General features: G+C 57.1%; 2 protein-coding genes across 10 annotated transcripts; both read right to left on the bottom strand.

The window, feature by feature from the left end:
• Positions 1-1,117: 1,117 nt before the first annotated feature.
• TMEM25 (transmembrane protein 25) lies at positions 1,118-5,815 on the bottom strand. Of its 9 annotated transcripts, none has more exons than XM_045483019.1 (9): positions 5,608-5,815; positions 5,094-5,265; positions 4,500-4,811; positions 3,776-4,066; positions 3,439-3,570; positions 3,075-3,105; positions 2,819-2,919; positions 2,598-2,684; positions 1,118-2,467 (listed from the first exon to the last, which is right to left on the bottom strand). In XM_045483019.1, exons 2-9 carry the CDS (start codon positions 5,161-5,163, stop codon positions 2,394-2,396), a joined length of 1,098 nt encoding a protein of 365 aa, XP_045338975.1. In that variant the 5' UTR covers positions 5,164-5,265; positions 5,608-5,815; the 3' UTR covers positions 1,118-2,393. The 9 variants fall into 9 exon arrangements, with proteins under 9 accessions (XP_045338975.1, XP_045338978.1, XP_045338976.1 ...); XM_045483022.1 differs by having other exon boundaries at positions 5,094-5,187; XM_045483020.1 differs by having other exon boundaries at positions 5,705-5,815.
• Positions 5,816-5,927: 112 nt separating this feature from the next.
• TTC36 (tetratricopeptide repeat domain 36) lies at positions 5,928-10,132 on the bottom strand. Its single transcript, XM_045483023.1, has 3 exons — positions 9,906-10,132; positions 9,176-9,364; positions 5,928-6,222 (listed from the first exon to the last, which is right to left on the bottom strand). The coding sequence occupies exons 1-3, from the start codon at positions 10,021-10,023 to the stop codon at positions 5,960-5,962; spliced, it is 570 nt and encodes a 189-aa protein (XP_045338979.1). The 5' UTR covers positions 10,024-10,132; the 3' UTR covers positions 5,928-5,959.
• Between the last annotated feature and the right edge of the window lie 77 nt (positions 10,133-10,209).

Genomic DNA, 10,209 nt, shown 5'->3' with positions numbered 1-10,209 from the left:
GTTCACCCAAGCTGTCATCTGATGGGCTTTGACTTGCATAATGAGCAGGCTTTTTCATCTGCATTTTCTCAGAAAAGAGTCTCATCAAATTCTCCAAGGAGTCTGGGACTCAACGAAGGAACAAGGAATCTCTGACGCTAGGGATACGTCTAGAGAACTGGAACACTAGTTTCAAAGTCCACTGCATCACAAATACTTGCAAGGATGGATTTGCCAGCAAGAACCCACTTTTCTGACGAGGTAAGACCACGAGGGCAACCGAGGGGATGCACAGGGCTTGGAGCCTTGCCAAAGAACCACCAAGGAAAGGGCTCCGGGACCTCCCAAAGGAAACGGCAGAGGACAGTCAACAGAATTGATAGCAAGGCACCCTGGCCTTTAGAATTTCTAGGCCCAAGCAGCTTGCATACAAAACCAGCAGAGGCTGGGGACACCTTGGTGGCTCAGTTGGTTAAGCATCTGACTCTTGATTTCAGCTCAGGTCGTGATCTCACTGTTCATGAGTTCGAGTCCTGTATCAGTCCTGCTTGGATTCTCTCTCTCTCTCTCTCAAAAATTCCTCTGGGGAGGCTGGGGCAGCCTTAGTCCCTCCCATGAAGGAAAATAGCCTACAGAACAAGAGAGGAGGGAGGGAGGTAGCCGGAAAATTCAGAGCTATGCAAGCCAAGCCCATCTTTGTTCAAGAAAATAGGATATAAATCTGCCCTCAAAAACTTCATCCCATTTCTAGTCTTTTTTTCTCCCTTATGATCCTCCAGAAACAAATTCGGGAAATCAAAGCCTAGTCTGAGCCTTCCGTACCTCTAGTCAGGACAAAAGGGCTAGCATGGCTTAGCCACACTCCTGAGAGATGGAGAGTCTGGCAAACGAGACTCAGTGGCTGGAGAGCTGGGGTCCCTGCGCCAGGACTCCCAAAATAGAAAACACGAGCCTTGCTGCTGAGAACAGTGTAATTAAAAAAGTAACGTTATTTTTAAAAATAAAAGATCTGAAGCAAACAACGTAGAGTGATAAAATTTAACAGAGTTGAATAGTGGATACACAGGTGTTTCCCCTACTTAATGTGTGATTTAAAGATTTTAACACCATCTATGAAGAAATGAACAGACATGTCACATTCGTGGAGTCAAGTTTATTAAATTTACCATGTGCTCAGCACTGTCCTAGGCAGGAGCATGAGAAAAATTACAAAACAAGGTTTCAACAAGGGAAAAATATACTCTGCACTGTATTAATTTGCAATCATTTCCATGTTGCTTTCCAAAAAGTTCTTAGATTGTTTTGTGGTGTGTGGTCCCCTCTTTCTCCATGTTCCCCTAAAGCTTCTAGCTCTGTCAAACAATGTGCCACTATGCCCATCCCCTGAAGAAGAGGATGGACAGGAAGAGCGGCTTCCTGCTGATGAGGCAGTTAGGGAATGGTCATGGGGTCCCATGGTGGGGAGACATGCCAAGAGGGAAACTGTCAACCCCGAGGGCTCAGGGCGCTCACAGTGATTCACACGAAGGCCAGACTTGGGGAAGCCACGGAGAGGGCCCGGAGGCCCTCACTTACACCCTCCCCAGGGGATGTGCTTAAAGTGCTAACATAGTAAGAAAATGATGCATAGCTACATGCGGTCTTGGGTGCCCCTAGACTTCCCATCTCCCTCTTCTCCTCCTGACTTGTGCTAATACCAGGCACTGGCACCACCGGGGGCCAGGTCAAGGGGGAAGTTTAGTGCCCAGTGAAGAAATGGGAGAAGGTCCACGTATAACCTATGATGCCCAAGAGGAGGCACAGACAGAGAAGGGCAGAGAGGTATGCGGCAAAAGGGACTGGTTTGTGCTTGGCCCTTCCCCCTGGGCCAGGGGTTGGTTCCTGTGCAAAGGGCAGGTTGGTTCCAGATAGCTCTCCGGGTCCTAAATTTTCCCTGAGGGAACAAAGCTGCATAGCATGGGGAGGAAACTGAAGACATGCTGGGCCCTCCCTCTCCCCCACCCGGGCATGCCCCCATGCCTGCTGTACAAAGCGCTAAGGGTACTGGCGTGTGACACAGGGCAGGCCCAGACCACACTCGGCAGGCCCATGCCACGGTAGATGCTGGATGACCTGCAAACACACCTGGATAAGAGCTCCACCCGCCTGCGCACAAGCATCGGTGAAAGCCCCCAACCTGAGTTAGAACAAGGGGCTAAGGTCCAGCTGGTGGCTCTGCCAAGGAGATCTGTGCCCCTGAGGGCCAGATCCCAGTGAAAGGTGTCACGTGGGTGACAGAGGGCACCCTAGCCAGAAGGGCGAGCAAAAGTGGTAGTGGCACGACCTGGCCACAGAGCCAGGCAGAGGCTGCCTTGGAGGAGGAGGAGGGAGCCCAGGAGCCAAGAGGGCACCCCCTGCCCCCAATTTCGCCCGGCTCAGAGCCAGATCTCATCACTGCTCACACTGGACACTCGATAGATATAGCCCAGCATTGGGAGCCGGATGAAACCTGCAAGGTCAAAGATGCCATGAGTCTCAGTAAGCCTCACTGCCTGGAAGCTTGGAGACCCAGAGGCCTCTGGCATAAAAACAAGGGCTGGGGAGGAGAGGAGGGGGGCCGTGGGCCCATGCCCCTGTACCTCGGCTGGTAAGGAGGCCACCAGGCTCCGGGTCCAGGAGCTCTGGCCGGCTGCTGTTCTGAGCCATCTGCCGGTCTGCTGGTTTCTCTGTTGGGTGACAAAAGGGGTGGTGCCCACGATGAGGAGTGTGCCTGAGAAGGCCTAGCCCCTCCTAGTACCAAGGTCTCTCTTTTCCTCAGAAGCACCTCTGAAGATAAAGCGGGGACAAACAAAGGGTGTACCTCTGGAATCCGGAGTGAGGTCGTTGAGCTGAAGGTTGGACGGGAGGGACATGTTCTCCCGTGGCAGGCGCACGTTGTTGAGTTTTAAGTTGTTGGAGTCACTACAGGGTGGACAGAGCCCGGGATATGCCCTAGCTCCAGCAGGCACAGATTCCTGCTTGGGGGCCCATTCCAGAACTAGAGAGACCCCGGGTTTCCAACCGTCCCCGTGCCGCATCTCAGTTCAGCTCAGCCAGCCAGCCCCAGGAAGAGTTACCTAGAGATCAGAGATGGGCGCCGGGAGGGGCCTGTGGAGAAAGAAACCACACACTTTCTCAGGGTGCCTACTCAGTCTGGGCTCTGCCCCAATGCCCTTTCAGACCCTGGACCCCCAGGACCCCCAGGCAAGGATCTCTCCAATGCCCAGCCTCTGGGACAGACTGGGTTCCCAGTGCTCAGCCCTGAGTTGCATCTGGTTTTACCCACGGCCATGCTCAGGGAGAGCCTTTCTGCCACTCGTCAGAGAGGACTTGCTCTGCCTAGCCCCACCCCACATGCTGCCCTCGCTGCTCTTCCTTCTCCCTGCCCCTCAGCCACCCTCTCTCTGCCCAGCCCCCTCCCCCTCCTGGCTCTGGACCTACCTTTGGTCTTCTTCTCTTTCCTGCAGACCAGGCAGGCCACCAAGGTGCTGAACCCCACCAGTGTGCCCAGGGCAAGCCCTCCCGCCACAACGATGCCCAGCAGCGGCACTTCCACTCGGGTGGCCAGGAGCCCTGCAAGTTGTCCTCTGGTTAGGTTCTAAGTGGGCGGGGTCCCCAACTCTGAGACGCTACAGGTGCCACTCAGTGCTCCTTGCCCAAGGCGGGCGGCACAGCTCGTTCAGGAGACTCACCCAAAGGGCAACTAGTCGTCCCATTTATGTACCGTGATCCTGCACCCACCTGAGGCTTTGCCGGGCCAGTCGCTGGCAGTGCTCACCCGGGGCCGGAAGCGAGGCGCTGGTGACACCCACGTCGTTGGCGGCCACCACGGACAGGTTGTGCGCCAGGCTGCGGAGCTGCAGCTGCACTGTGTGGTTAGTGAGCCAGGGGTAGCTCTGGGCATCCAGCACCAGGAAGTCGGAGGCGTTGACAGTCACCGGCCCATCCTGGTCGATCCAGGTCACGTTGGCAGGTGGGTTGGCACGCACCAGGGCAAAAAGGACAACCAGGAGGCCTGGGCCCTGAGCTTCCTGGTACTTGGCCCCAACCTGGGCAATCTCTGGTTTAACTGGTACAAAGCAGAAGCCAACATATTCTCACCACACCTCTCGTACTCCTTGCCCACTCTTCCCAAACCCAGGAGCGAGCTGGGGGCCTCGACCTCTCCTTTAAAAGGCTCTGGCAAACAGGATGGTTGGGTCTCCCTGAGAGGCAGCACGTCATAGTGACCAGCAGTAGAAACACAAGAACCAAGCTGCCTGCATTCAAATCCTGGCTCTGCTTATGAGCCGTAGGACTTAACCCATCTGTGGCTCAGTTTTCTCGCTCGTGAAAACAGGGATAACAATAACAATCACCTCATAGGATTACCCTGAGGATGATGTGAGTTCTCACCTGCAAAGTACGTGTGTGTTAAATGCTCTATCAGACCACCTGCCTGGTGGCTGTTGGGGGTCCCAGGGCAGAGAACCTCTCTCCTTGCCCATCTCAGAGGCACTCACATTGCACATTGAGGATGACCGAGGCATTGGCTGACCGGCCACTGCCCGGGTCCTGCAAGGAGCAGTTGAGCTCATGCTGGGCCCTCTGGGCAGTAACAGTGAAGGTGCTGGTGCCTCCAGAGAAGGCCTCGCCGCCCACGCTCAGCAGTCTTGAGGTGCTGGCCTCCTGCAGTTGTCCATCCAGGTACCAGGCCAGTCGGGGAGTCCCAGGCCCCCCTGCCACCCGGCAGGTGAAGGCGTGGCGTTCGTTCTCTCGAAGTGCCCGCTCGGCCCAGGTCTGACCATCAATTTGTGGTGCCAATTCCCCCCAACCTGGAACACAGCAGGGAGTTGTGGGGGGAGCTGGGAGAAGGTCGGTACTGGGGTACTGGCCTGTGACCAGCACGACATCCGCTTACAGAGGGGCAGAGGACCAGTGCATTTGGTTAGGTTCGCTCACCAGGAATTGGCTGGACCCTGGGTAGGTGGGTGAGGGGAAGCCAGCTCTGGTCCCTGTGGCCTGAAGCGGGTTCCCAAACCCACGGTGCAGACAAAGAGGGGAAAGAGGGGGGTTGCCCCCAGAAGTGCTCGGCCAAGGGGTAAACGGGGGTGTACCTGAGCTCAGAAGGGCTGGCAGGAGCAGCAGTGTATGCGGGAGGGCAGCTGGGTCTGGGGGCAGCGCCATGGTGGCTCAGGCCTGGGCCCCAGGCTGCCGAGAGAAGGGGGCGGGCCTCGACGTTAGCCAGGTGACCGCACGCAGGCTCGGTAATTCCTCCGGGAATTTACTCTCCAGAAACAAAAATAAACCGTGCACCAACACACAAATAGAGCCCGACCCGCAGCGGCGAAGACGAGGACGCGAACAGCCCAGCGCCAAGGCCGGAGCCGACCCAGTGGCTACCAACCCACCTTGCGGGCTCAGAACGCGGCGCCGCCCCCAAGGCACAATCAAGCGCCGGCTCGCGGACGCAGAAACCGCGCGCGACCGCGCAGGCCGCACTGGGCGGCTCGCGCGCACGCGCACAGGCGGACACGCGGCGCAGTGCCCCTCCCCCAAGGGGACCGTCCTCCGGACCCCTCTCCCCCACTCCCCTTTACCCTCCCTTCCGTGGCCCCACGTCCCCTTTACCACCCTCCGGGGACCAGGCGGAAGTGGGCCGGCACGGCGGCGGTCTGGGCGGCGGGGGTCTCACGACAGCTCCGCCCCGCCGCCCCAGGCGGCTCACCTGGCGCCCTCCCCACGCTCCTTCCGAGCGACTGCTCCTGTCTGCGGGGCGCTGCAGTCCGCGGCGGGGCCGGGCGGGGCCAGGCGGGGCCAATCAACGCCCGAGCACGCCCACCCGCCCCCTCCCCTTCCCGCCCCGCCCCGCCCAGCTCTCCGGACCCCGGCCGACCACGAAGTGCCCTGGCGCTGCGGGGCCGGCGGCTGGACGCAGACACGGACGCGAGTGGGAGAGAGCCGGCAGCTTTATTGGATCGTCTCAGCGGCCGTTGCGGGGCGCGCGCAGCTGCCGCATCATGTCGGCCAGCATGCGGTTGCACAGCGCGGCGTAGGGGTTGAGCAGCACCAGCTGGCGCCGCGCGAACGGGCTGCCCAGCCGCGCCGCCCGCTCGAAGTCCCTGCGGGCGTCGTCGTCCCGGCCCTGCAGCCGCGCCAGGAGCCCGCGCTGCACGAACCCCTGGCGGGCGGCGCGACCCCGGCCGCCGCTCAGCGCCACAGCGCGTTCCAGGTCCTCCAGGGCGCCTGCGGGACGGAAGGCCATCAGAACCGAGGCCCCGGGGCAGGGCCACCCAACACCCGCCTGCCCTTGCCCCTCGTCACACGTGCACACTGGAGGAGCTGGCCACACTTGCCCCGGGCCGCACAGCCAGTTTAGTGACAGAGCTGAGACTGTGGTCCCTATCACCTTTCACCATCGAATACACCAAAACGTGAAGGGTGCTGGGACGATTTTGAATGGTCACTATGGTCATGAATCTGGCCCATTGTCCAGCAGAAGCAGGCCGTTTTTTCCAGTCATAGGCTGTTAAGTATCTACCACGTGCCAGGTGGCTGACTCTGAATCTCAAAGTCCAAAAAATTTATCATGTACTGACAACCATTTCTTACAAGTATAATAAAATCCATTTCTCTCTCTTTTCCTTTTGAAGGCATTCCTCTCCCCTTATTCAGTGTATGCTTTAAAACAACTTTTCCCTGGGGCACTTGGGTGCTTCAGCAGGTTAAGCAGCCGGTTTGGGCTCAGGTCATGATCTCATGGTTCATGAGTTCGAGCCCAAGTGGGCTCTGTGCTGTCAGCCCCGAGTGCTTGAGGTCCAACTCTCTCTCTCTGCCCCTCTCGCGCTCTGTCTCTCAAAAGTGAATACACAGGAGCGCCTGGGTGGCTCAGGTCATGATCTCGTGGTCCGTGAGTTCGAGCCCCGCGTCGGACTCTGTGCTGACAGCTCAGAGCCTGGAGCCTGTTTCAGATTCTGTGTCTCCCTCTCTCTGACCCTCCCCTGTTCATGCTCTGTCTCTCTCTGTCTCAAAAATAAATAAACATTACAAAAATTTAAAAAAAAGTAAATACACATTAAAAAACGTATGTTTAAAACGGCTTCTCCCTCACCTGTTCTCCCTGCTGACTGCCTTTCCTCATTCTTTGTCTCCATGATCTTCCTTATTTTCTATCTATTTTCATTAAAGGAGGTCTTGGAGTCAGGGCTGGCCCCGCACATTGTCATGTCTATCCTTATGAAATACTCGGATTGGGCATTAAACTCTGAATTCAAACTCAGGCAGCTGTTGGTATTTTAGGGCCCAGCTGCAGTTTTTCTGGGCTCTGCCCAGGTCACTCATGCTCTCTAGTCTAAAGAGCTGTCAGGGCGCGTGAGAAGCTCCAGCGTCACCCTACAGAGAGGCTGATCTCTGTCCAGTCTCTGTGTGTTTTGATCCCAGAACCCAGCGAGGGCTAGGCTGCCCAGGCCACCCAGATGGTTAAGTAGCTCTCTGATCGGGGCGCCTGGGTGGCTCAGTTGGTTGAGCATCCGACTTCGGCTCAGGTCATGATCTCACGGTTCGTGGGTTCGAACCCTGCGTCGGGCTCTGTGCTGACAGCTTGGAGCCTGGAGCCTGCTTCGGATTCTGTGTCTCCCTCTCTCTGTGCCCCGTCCCCGCTCATGCTCTGTCTCTCTCTCTCCCTCAAGAATAAGTAAAACATTAAAAAAAAAAAAAAAAAAAAAAAAAAAAAAAGAAGCTCTCTGATCACAGAAGCTCTCTGATCATAGTGCTTCTGGGTTTCCCTTGGAGGAGCTGGTCTGGAAGAATGGAAAGCCTTTTCCAGGCAGCATCACCTCTGTTCCTCTCCGGGCTGTTTATCTACAGACTGTCCTCAGCTGCTTTTACAGCCCCACTCAGCCCCCTCCTGCCAAAGCCAGGCAACCAAGCCTGGAGAAGGGGCCCTTGGCTCCCCCCACTGTTCCCAGAATGTTCAAAACCTCTTCAGGCTGGCGTTCCTGGCTGCAGGAGCACCTCAACCACCGTGACAGTTTTCTGTGGTTTACACCTTCAGTCTGCCCTCTGGTCTCCAGCATGGCCTTCTCTGTCCCATTGTCCCCCTTCCAGTCAGAGTTGCCCAAGGGCAGCAGGTTCCATCTGGTCACTCCCCAGTTAAAATCCTTTTAATGAGGGGCGCCTGGGTGGCGCAGTCGGTTAAGTGTCCGACTTCAGCCAGGTCACGATCTCGCGGTCCGTGAGTTCGAGCCCCGCGTCGGGCTCTGGGCTGATGGCTCAGAGCCTGGAGCCTGTTTCCGATTCTGTGTTTCCCTCTCTCTCTGCCCCTCCCCCGTTCATGCTCTGTCTCTCTCTGTCCCAAAAATAAATAAAAACGTTGAAAAAAAAAATCCTTTTAATGATTCCCCATGTGTTCAAGACACAGTCCAACCTGCCTAACGTTGCCAGTTAGGGGCCATCAGGCCCCTGTTTACTTCTCCAGGCTCTACTCCACCCTCCCACCACTCCCCATTCCAGCCAGCCTGGAGTTCTGAAGTTCTCTGTACTTTTCCGTGCCTTCTGGGTCTCTACCTGCCTGTACCTTCTCCCACTTCCTCTCCTCCATCCAGCTGCAGCCTATTCATCCTTTCAAACTCACCCCTGGTGGCGGGGGGTGGGGGGTAGGGGGTGGGGGGCAGATACTGTGCTGAACCTTCTCAGCTTGTATCATGGTTGTGGGTCTGTCCCACCCCTCGGACCGTGAGCTTCTTGAGCAGCAGTAGCACAGGGGCATTAAGAGCACAGACCTTGGAGCCCCACCACCTGCTTCAAACCCCAATTCTACTACAGTCTTCTTCTTCTCTAAAAGGGAGGTACCAATAGCACACACCTTTGGGGGTTGTTGTGAAGTTACATGGAAAGTGCCGGACACCCGGCACGGAGTAGGAGTTCCTGTGGGTGGTCTATCTCTCCTCTTTGTCCTAGCCCACCGCTACAACAGTAGACTCTCATTAAATGTTTGTTACATAAACGAATGGAATGCGATCTCTTTGACCTTCCCAATAGCCCCCAAGAGACTAGCAGGGCCCATGAGATAACTCTTATAGGTAAGAACATAGGTTCCAGAACAGTCCCAGCCTCCAGGCCCCAGTCCCACAACCACTCCATCTCTGGTCTGTGGACCCCAGGGTCCCTTCTGTGGAAGTTCCAGGGCATCTCCCCTCACCTGCCACATCTCCTTGGAGTCGGCGGGCCTGGGCTCGGTTGTTGTAGGCGGAGGCCCGCTCAGGCAGCAGGCTGATGGCTTGGCCAAACCTCTCCAGGGCCGTGCCGAGGTCGCCAGCCTCCGCCGCCATCACCCCTTGCAGCTCCAGGGCCTTGGATTGCTCCAACTGTGCTCGAGGGAAAACTCCATCTGTGTCAGAAGGGAACAGGGAAGGGACAGGTGTGCAGCTGGGAGCAAGGAGCAAAAGCCAGCTCGAGCTTTGGAAAGCCGGGACCTGAGCCGGAGGGGTTGGCTGGGATGTAGGATGGGCTCAGGGCTTGGCTGGGAGCGGTGTGGAACCCCGAATGCCTGCTGAGGCTGTGCATGTCGAGGTCAGAAACGTTGAGCAGAGCCCCTCCCCACCCCTTCCATCCTGTGGGGGAGTGAAATGCCCCTGTTATGACAAAGATGTGAAAGTTTAGCACCTCCCCGCGGCCCCAGTACAGTTGAGCTTGGATTATGGGGTGAACTAAGTGGTGAGGGAAGGTCAGAGGCGTGAGGGCTGAAGGACAAATCCTGGCTTGCTCCTTTTGGCGGAGAAACTCTTGCCGAGCCCCCAGCCTGTGAACCAACGACCAGTAGACCTCTGATTCCAACCTCAACCGTCATTCAAGGGTCACGGAACAAGGGGCCTCGTGAGACTACCATCCCCTGCCACCAGAGGAGCACTGCCGTCCAGAGTCGAACTCACCTTCGTCTACCTCTTCCTCCTCCGCTTCCTCTCCCGCGTCCAACCCAACGAGGTCTCCGAATGGGGTGTCAGGGTTGAAGATGGCCTGCAGCACCGCCTGATCATTGGGAGTCCCCATGGTGCTGGTGCCCCACTCCCAACTCCGAGGTGACTCAGGATAGAGGGGGAGGGGGAGGGGGCGGAGCCTCACAGCCAGCTCATCTGGAGGGCAGAGGTTCTGTTTGAGGTCCATCCCCCGTGAGGAGTGTCTTGCAATCCTTGGCTGTAACGTAAACCCAACCTCATTTGGCCTGGGGTTAGCAAC

Source organism: Leopardus geoffroyi, chromosome D1, assembly GCF_018350155.1.
Source record: "Leopardus geoffroyi isolate Oge1 chromosome D1, O.geoffroyi_Oge1_pat1.0, whole genome shotgun sequence".
In the NCBI taxonomy this organism is placed as follows: domain Eukaryota; kingdom Metazoa; phylum Chordata; class Mammalia; order Carnivora; family Felidae; genus Leopardus; species Leopardus geoffroyi.
This window is presented reverse-complemented; position numbering and strand designations above follow the sequence as displayed.

Excerpts from the sequence above, each read along its gene's own strand:
- TMEM25 (XM_045483015.1), bottom strand. The coding sequence starts at position 5,163 with ATGGCGCTGCCCCCAGACCCAGCTGCCCTCCCGCATACACTGCTGCTC. Across the intron at positions 3,106-3,438 it reads GAAAGAGAAGAAGACCAAAG|GCCCCTCCCGGCGCCCATCT; the intron begins GTAGGTCCAGAG and ends CTTTCTCCACAG. Across the intron at positions 2,685-2,818 it reads CCTCACTCCGGATTCCAGAG|AGAAACCAGCAGACCGGCAG; the intron begins GTACACCCTTTG and ends GTCACCCAACAG.
- TTC36 (XM_045483023.1), bottom strand. The coding sequence starts at position 10,023 with ATGGGGACTCCCAATGATCAGGCGGTGCTGCAGGCCATCTTCAACCCT. Across the intron at positions 9,365-9,905 it reads GGAGGAAGAGGTAGACGAAG|ATGGAGTTTTCCCTCGAGCA; the intron begins GTGAGTTCGACT and ends CTTCTGACACAG. Across the intron at positions 6,223-9,175 it reads ACTCCAAGGAGATGTGGCAG|GCGCCCTGGAGGACCTGGAA; the intron begins GTGAGGGGAGAT and ends TCCGTCCCGCAG.